The sequence below is a fragment of the Crinia signifera genome, chromosome 3, assembly GCF_055691185.1.
Source record: "Crinia signifera chromosome 3, ASM5569118v1, whole genome shotgun sequence".
NCBI lineage: Eukaryota > Metazoa > Chordata > Amphibia > Anura > Myobatrachidae > Crinia > Crinia signifera.
The window spans coordinates 172731314-172740504 of record NC_139219.1 but is presented as its reverse complement, the minus strand read 5'-3'; the positions used below and the strand labels follow the sequence as shown (position 1 = coordinate 172740504).

The window sequence follows — 9191 nt, the reverse complement described above, 5'->3', positions numbered from 1 at the left end:
TGCACAGCCTCAAAATCAGAACACTGCTCCAACAATTGCCACATCACCCAGGTTTTATATATCATGTCCGTAAAGCTGGTCAGAAAGTGATAACCACACACATGCATGTTGAAGATCTGACAGGTAGCTGTTTGGCCATTTTCTTGTGTTGCCAAATTGTAATGTCCACATTGGCCAGTGTGACACATAGGGGTCAATTTAATGAGCTGTGATGTGCCGTGTTCCGGTATGGCACCTCACAGGACTACTACATTTGCTCATTTTGCCTCACTCCCTCAGAGGCGCAAAAGGAAAATCATTATGTAAGTTCTACTTTAATTACTTTGAAACTTTAATTAGATTACCTTAAAATTAAACAGGAGCAGTAGCTGTAGCGCCATTTAGCAATACACAGATGTATAACCCAAGTGGGTACTATTATTATGTAGTAGTAGTAAGCACACCATATCAGAGATTCAGGGAAGTGACTGGAGGTTTAACCATATATTTGCTAATATACGTACTGGAGTCCTCTACATTTCTACTATTATATAGGGTGTGCATATTATTTACTAGTCCATTTTAGTGTGCTTGGGGGATTTTTTCTTCTTCTTGTAGTTACATTACCAGTTTTATAAAACCTGCCCTTGTTATATGGTCATTAATCCCAGAAGGAAAATCAAAATCATTCACTCATATAAAGCATTTGTAAAATAATATTTATGTATGTCATGATGCAGCCCTCTCATATCAAAGCAATGATTTACATTTAGCCTTTCCAGTCTTTTCCGTACTTCAGATGCAGACACTGGCCCCATGCCCCTACAGGAAGCATCTCAGAGGAGGAGCTCGTTTAAATGCGCTCCAGCAGAGCATTTCCTAATGTCACGTTCTGTATGGTATAATATGCAAATACTAAAGATAAGGACTTACACTGGAAACAGGAAAAATCACAGGGTAAAGTATGTGAAATAAAACAAGAGAAAGCAATGAAAGCAGCTTTTATTTGATATGTTGCAAACATTTAGGCTTTTTCAAATTCATATGCAATGTGTGAACAAAAGTGTACCTTAGTTACCAGATGGCCAACACCTTAAAGCCATAGCGCACAAAAAGAGACGCACCCTCCATACGCCTATATAGAAAAGGAACACTCTGTTCAGCATACAGCATGTCTCAAGTAACAGACAGACTATAACCATTTCCTACACTTACATGTGAGCATACTGCATTTGTCATGTGACAGAATAGCCCTTCTTGGTTTAACAGTGATCCCCACTCAGTTTAGTTACTCAACCCAACTGAGATTTAGGCATTGTGCAATGAAAGCAAACATATCAGAGACTTCCTCAATCACTTTAGCAGTGGGCTTTCCTGCCCCGTGTCCAGCTTTAGTGTCCACATGAATCAGGAGTGGATTGGTCTGCTTTGGACTTTGGCCCACAATGTGTTGTAAAGTAGCTATGAATTTCAAAGAGTGTAAAGGAACAACTCTGTCATCATGGTCTGCTGTGAGAAGTAGCATAGCTGGATACTGTTTCCCATCTTCCACTGGAACCTTAACATTATGAAGCGGTGAGTATCTGTAATGATAGAAACATTACTAACTTCTCAAAATATAGTAATAAGCTCTTAGAATACAACTACTATGCATGCTAAATCCTACACAGAATATCAATAAATGAGTGCTTACAAACCAAATAGCTATAAAGGAAACATCCGAAACAAATAAAGGGGTTATTCAGCCCCGATCGGTGTTGTGTCAATTCACAAGCCGATCCATTATTGAACAACGGGGCATACGAGGCCAAACAGCTACAAAAATCAGCAATTCTTTTTTTTTTCCAATCCCTTCGCAACTTGCCTGACAGGTAGCCGGCATTTGGGGGTAGTAACTAGCCGTTTTCTGATAGTGGCAGGATTTTAAGGGAGGGTGTGTGATATCAGCTCCGGGCTCAATCAGTCTATCAGAAACATGTGGAAGAGTCAGACACAGGGGAGTTGTGAATGGATTCAATGCATTTGCAGACTTGCACAGGCCGGCTTTTCGCTCTGTCTATATGATCGCTAGCCTCTGTAAATTTGCACAACAGCTGTCAGGTCTGAATCAGGCAACATTGCATTTATCAACACTCTGGGTTTTCTGCTAATTCTGAATCAGATGTTGGGATAAATCGGAATATTGTTTTGGACCTCTGAAAGAAATGTAAAATAAAGCAGTGACCAAAATGCCTGACAATTCCAGGACACTGGAACAACCACAGCATGCTGCAAACATCACAACTGCCAAACACTGCAAACATCACAACAGCTGCAAACACTGCAAAGGCCACAACATGACGCAGACTGCATGCTGCATTACAATAAACATATGCTATAATCGTATCATAACCACACAAGGTATTTCATGGGAAGATGTGCACAATACAACCCTAATATCTGTATTTTTTCCCCTTTTTAAAAAATAAATATTGTATGCCCATCCCGTCACAGTCAAATGAGGTTCTCGGATGCAGGCTGCAGCATTAAAGATGTAAAGTGACCGAGAAAACATCTTAGCATCCGGCATACTAATGTTTCTCCTGCTGTATCAGTACTATTGTATACCATTAAAATGAAAATCAATAAGTGCTTACAGTATAGGATTTCAAGTTCTCTGCATTTAGCAGTACACATTATCATTTAAATTTCTTAGCATACAGTTTCTACAGTATACACTACTATCAGATTACTTTTCAATAATAATAGTTACTTGTTCTAGTAAAATAATTAAATGGCACATGTTAATGTATATCTTTGAATAAAAACGAACACAACACTATGTGGGGTATTCAATCCTGCAGCGAGCAGCCGGCGAGGGGGTTAAACAGCGAGGATTGCTGAAAACCATCGATCCTCGCTGTTTAACCCCCGCGCCGCTCGCTCTATTCAACCTTCTGGGGAAATCCTCGCCGTCACAAGACGGCGAGAATTCCCCAAAACAGCGAGACCCGCGGCTGCTGCAGAAAACTCGCTGTATTTAGCCGCGGGTCTCGCTGCTTCTGGAGCCGCATCCGCCAATTCCCCCTCGCTCAAAAAAACGGAGTGAGGGGGAATTGGCGGATGCGGAGGCTGTGTTGAATGCTCTCAGGGTGAGTGGTGACAGCGAGCAGGAAGCCCTGCTCGCTGTCACCACTCGCAAACAGCATTGAATACCTGCCTATGCCAAAGCCACTTTTGTTTATTTTAAATAAATATCTTTCATACGTTTCATAATATCTTAATAGATTACTTTGTGAAGCATTAATTGTCCTATTGGCTCCATACAATGAGTGTATGTTACGGCACTCAGATGATTAGGAGAAGATGGAGTAGTAGGTATGCAGCAGCAGCAGTATGGAATGCATAGTGAGGGGGGATATGCTTAGCAAGGTGATGTGAGTGTATGTGTACCCACCTTGTATTTTAGAAGAGGAGGATGCAGTCCCGCATACCATATGTGCTCTATTCAAGTTCATCTCATCAGTACTTCAAATATGTACAGCTGGAGCCATGCTCCTTAGTTCCTACTGGACAGTGGCCAATAGTCATAGCCTGGCACCATGCCGCATCGCAGCAATGATGAGCATGGCTACATCTGTATATTACATTTATAATAACAATATTATTATTATTATTATTATTATTATAAGTGAATTTTATATTTATTAGTGGGAAATAATGTATTTGGAAACATGCAAATGTGACAGCAGTTCATTAATTCAAGCAATTGGTTTATAACGCTGCATGGATCGCATAAGCATACTGCTATCACCTCTGCTTGATTGACAGGCAGAGGTGTTTGCAGAGAGGGACAGGGGCTGTCGCGTTTGGGTCCCGTTTCCCGAGTGTGCCAAGGCCATGGTCTGCATCATGTATGCAGGTTTCTTGGTTTTGAAATGTCCTCTGCTACTGCAAGTCTGAGTAGGTTCAGATTCACATTGCGACCGATGGTTGCGATGTTCCTCTAGAACTGCAATTGCATCACAGTTTTCAGCAATCACAAATGCAGGCAGGAGGTGGTATGCATTGCTAAGGATCGCATTTTATAAGCTGCAGCTTAGCATATATTATCCATGATGAATAATGTTTCTGAGAGCCAGCATATACGATGCACAAAGCTATGTGTTAGCCTGAGAAGGAAAGTCAGCCAGTGAATTATGCCAAACTTACTTGTACAGCCACGCAAAGTGTTCTTTATTGTCAGAGCACCCATAGTCTGTTGTCCATGCATGGCCAATGGTAAACTTGTGGAACTTTAACATGTCCATCACACCAACTTGAGCAATGGCGCATCCAAACAGATCAGGCCGTTGATTGGCACAAGCAGCTTTAAAACAATATTGACAAATACATTTTAGATATAGTAAAGGCTTATAAATCATGCATTGCAGTAATAGTGCTTTGGATTAGCAACTTCAATCTACTTATCTCTACCTCATTAGCTGCACTATACCCTCCAAATTCATTTTCCAGAGCTTGTCAAGTCCAACTAAAAGTCAAGTTAGACACAACTTTCTGTAAACTTTAAATCTACAGTATTTAAAAAAACAAAAACAAAGAAACGAACCAACAACACTTATTGAACTGTAGCTTGAAACACAATGTAACCGGAACATAGGAAGCCATAAAAAAAGAAAGCAGGAGAGTATTATGTAGAGGCGCTCCGATTCCTATTTTGAACTGAACTTTTGTTTATTATACTTCATATGCTTTATTAAAAATAATATCATTTATTGAGCCTCGAAGTCCTCATTTTACAGGATCATAAAATATCTGGAGAGTGAATATAATAAAATGTGATAGCTGTGTGTATGAAGAAGGTAAAATGTGGTTTAAAGTAGAAAATAAAATGTATGTTCCCATTATAATACAGTATTACACTCCCGATGCATTCCCTCATCGTGTTTAATACCATTTATTTTTCTCAAATAGCTAAATGTACCAATTCATTCTTGGTGCTAACACTCAATTACCTAAGGGCTTTGCTAAAACTTGGCTAAAATGGATTATTAAACTTTTGAACTTGTTATTGTGGTGCATTTCCTACATTTATTTTTGGTACTTGTGACTTATCTGGGCGCCCGATGTTGAAATTGTATGCCAGTACCCTAAGCATGCGATTTGACGTGATTTCCCTTGAAATTCCCTTGAAGAGAAAATCGCGTTGCATTGTATGCTATTGTATTGCATGCTATGCGATTTTAATATGTACAGGCACCCAGATGCCTGTTTCATATGTGAAATGGCCCCCCAGACCCTATTTTGAATTGTATACCCACCCTGATGGCTAAATGACCCCCATTGTTAAAGCCACCCCACTATCAACACCAACACGAAGCGTGGCGAGCGCAGCGAGCCCGCGAGGGGCGGCGGTACGCGTCCTCCGACCTTTTCATACCCCCACTATCCACATCGGCGTGGAGTTGATTTTATATAGTGTGGCGAGCGCAGCGAGCCACCGAGCCCGAAGCGTGGCGAGCCCCGCGAGGGGACGTGGATACCTTCACAGCTATAGGCGTCCCCTCGCGGGCTTCACAGGTATCCGCGTCCCATCGCCACGCTTCGGGCTCGCCACACTATATAAAATCGACTCCACGCCGAAGTGGATACTGGGGGTATGAAAAGGTCGGAGGACGCGTACCGCCGCCCCTCGCGGGCTCGCTGCGCTCGCCACGCTTCGGGTTGGCGTTGATAGTGGGGTGGCGTTAACAATGGGGGGCATTTAGCCATCAGGGTGGGTATACAATTAAAAATGGGATCTGGGGGGCCATTTCACATATGAAACAGGCATCTGGGTGCCTTCACATATTAAAATCGCGGCAAATCGCATCGCATGCAATCTGATTGTATGCGATGCGACGCGATTTTTAGGTGCGATGAAGAAAATCGGGCGCCCAGATAAGTCACAAGTACCTTAATTTTTTATGGTCTTAAGAATAACCAACACTTTTAACAGGCTTAGGCTCAATATAGAGTTAATGTAACACATTACAATATAAACCTCTGCAGCTGTACATTGTATAAAGCAGGGGTGGGCAACTATTTTTGCAGGGGGGCCGCTTACTAAAAAGAAAGTATTTGAGGGCCGCACCATTCACATTGGTGAACCTATGCTGTGTGTGACTGCTCCTGCACTTACTAATTTGTTTGGAGGATTCCATTGCATCCGCTAATTTTCCTGAATTGGTTAAACCAAACTAGGAATAATTCTTATTTTTTCTGATTGCTGGAAGCGTACCGGACTGTCTCTGAGACACTTGATTCCTATGGTATTTATTGCATTGAATTTCCATAGTGACTACTGATTGCAATATCTTGCCCCTGATGAAGTCATGATTTGACGAAACGCGTTGGGCCTTGTATCTGCGATTACGAATTCTCTGAAACAAGCAAATCCTACTGAAGTTTACCAATTGTTGTACTGTGCATTTTTGTAATACCCCTAAGAAGGGTGTTTTATTGTACATAATGTATATGTGTACTTTTTATACTTTATATTAAATATACAACCTTTTAAGTGACATTTATTGTTCTTTAGCGCACTCTGATCCCCCCTTTTTTCTTTATGTCTATTTGATTGGGTCTTGTCTAGCAGAAGACCCTTCAGAGGTGCTGCTCTCATTCTATAAGCGCAGGAAAGGGTCTCTCCTTTGTATATATATATATATATATATATATATATATATATATATATATAAATAATTGTGCAAAAACGCTGGCACTCAACTCCAGAAGGAAACTTTTTGCCCGGTGCCTTCAGTATAAGTACAGGCAATGCTGTCCCATGTAGATAATAGGAGAAGACTGCGTCACTCGGGACTGGTTCAATAACAAACAACTCATAGCCAGACAATGGTTAAGTTGACGTTTCAGCCCTCAGGCTTTTATCAAAACAGCTTACATAAGTTAGACAGTGTGTGCTTACCTCATTAAATAGTGCTGCACCATTAGTCTGTGAGGTGGGACAGAGGTCACATGGTGATGCTGGGGGCGCTCATGCAGTGACATCATTACCAGTGGGACTGTTGCCTCAGCAACTCGTCTGTGTTGTATGTGAACAATAAAGTTTTGTTGAAAACAGAGAAAAAAAAAAGTGTGAGGAGGCTTCATTTAAACCTGCTATATGGGAACAATAAAGTTTTGTTGAAAACAGAGGAAAAAAAGTGTGAGGAGGATTCATTTAAACCTGCTATATCATTCTATGTGCCGCTGTCTTTTGTCACAAACCAGTGGTGCAACACAAAAACAAACACATAACTGTGCATAAACTAAACAAAAGTGCATTAACTGACAGCGGATTTGATAGTTATAAGTGTCATATACATTAGTAGATCGTGGCAATGTGATACATATAATATTAAAGAACTTGAAAATAAATACGATTATTGTCACTCAGACTCAGCTGCCTGTACTATTCTACTCTTATTGTCGACATACCTGTAAGCTTATTACTAATGTCTTCCTAAAGTATTATTCACTGCTTATTGAGATTTTTTTGCAAAACTCTAACATGCTGTTTCAAAAAAAATTTTGCCCTGTATTGGCTCTATCTTATTATATACTCTACTAAACAAAACACTGAATGCATTCTTTACCAATGTATTTTTTATGGCTGCTCTTTGTTATATAGCACTCTTGTTGCTAGCTGTCATGTTAATTAGCTATCTGATGACACAAGCACCATGGTTTCAAAGAAACCAATGGAGTCCCAACTGCTCGTTGAGACCTTTGGGCGCCAGGGTCCCCATCTTGAATATCCATTTGGTCTCCAGCTGTAGGAGCCTGCGGCCTCTATCTCCTCCTCTCACCAGTGGGGGCACATGATCTAAAATCATGTATTTAACTGTCGACAAAGGGTGTCGGGCTATCGCGTAGTGTCTGGCAAGTGGTTGGTCACTAGTACCTTTATTGATGGCTGCGCGTATGGCTGAGCGGTGCTGCGCCATGCGCTCCTTAAATTGCCTCTCGGTTTTACCGATGTAGGCCAGAGAACAGGGACAAAAAATAATGTAAATGACAAATTTTGTTGTACATGTCAAAAAATGATTGATAGGGAATCTTTTACCAGAATACGGATGTGCTATTGAGGAACCTGTTTGCATAAAGCTGCACGATGTGCAGTTGGGGCAGCGGAAGCATCCCTTTCTGGTTTTACCCAGAAAGGTGCTTCCCGTTGTTTTGCCCATGTGCGTGATGTCAGTTTTGACAAGATGATCTCGGAGGTTTTTACCCCTCCTATATGCTGGCATCAGGGCTTTGTTACCCAGGTTCAAGTCTGGATCCGTTTTGACCAATGGCCAGAGTTTTTTGATCTTTTGAATTTTCTTATGTGACTCGTTAGTAAAAAGATTTACCCAAATGAATTTGTCAGATTTTCTCTCTAGATTTTTTTCTGCATTGAGCAGTTCAGCTCTTGTTCTTGCAAGAGCCTTCTGCTGCTGCTTGAGTAGGTCGGCACGTTTGCACCCCCTCTCAATGAATTTTTCTGTCATTGTGGATAGCTCTTTCAGCGCTTCCTCTTGCTGGCTTACTATCCTTAAGACCCGCAAGTATTGGCTATAAGGTAATGAATTTGTACTGTGGGTAGGATGTGCGCTGCTGGCCAAGACAAAATTGTTGCGGTCCGTGGGCTTCCTGTATAAACTGGTCTTAATACCTGACTGATCCCTTGAGATTTGGACGTCCAAAAAATGTATTGTGTTCTGGTCTATAGTATACGTGAATTTGACCGGACTGTCCGTGTCATTATGTGTGTCAATCACGTGTCGGAATTCAGAATCGGTACCCTGCCAGAGCACTAGTACATCATCTATATAGCGAAAGTATTTGATGATCTTACTGGCTATATAAGGGTCCCTAAAGAAAACATCTCTCTCTACCTCATACATGAAGGCGTTGGCTAGCGATGGGGCCACATTGGACCCCATCGCCACGCCCCTTGTCTGTAGGTAATGAGCTCCGTCACAGAAAAAATAGTTTCGACTAAGGACCAGTTCCAACAATTCCATAAAGAAATCGAGGTCTGGTCCCTTGTATTTCACGTTGTTAGTAAGTAATCTCCGCACCGCCTGTAATCCGGCCTGGTGCGGGATGCATGTATAGAGATTACAAACATCGATTGTTATCAACAGGCAGTCAGGAGGTAACTGTCCCATATCCGTGAGGGCTCTTAACAAGGTTGTTGTGTCCTT

At 41.5% G+C, this 9191-nt stretch overlaps 1 protein-coding gene across 2 annotated transcripts in view; it reads right to left on the bottom strand.

Moving 5' to 3' along the window:
• Positions 1-964: 964 nt before the first annotated feature.
• Positions 965-9191, bottom strand: part of PREP (prolyl endopeptidase) — a 141948-nt gene continuing 133721 nt past the window's right edge. For both annotated transcript variants that reach the window (XM_083176964.1, XM_083176963.1), the window contains 2 exons: positions 4171-4327; positions 965-1562 (listed from right to left, as the gene is read on the bottom strand). In XM_083176964.1, the coding sequence (XP_083033090.1) occupies positions 1268-1562; positions 4171-4327 (452 nt within the window). In that variant the 3' untranslated portion in view covers positions 965-1267. The remainder of the gene's footprint in view (positions 1563-4170; positions 4328-9191) is intronic.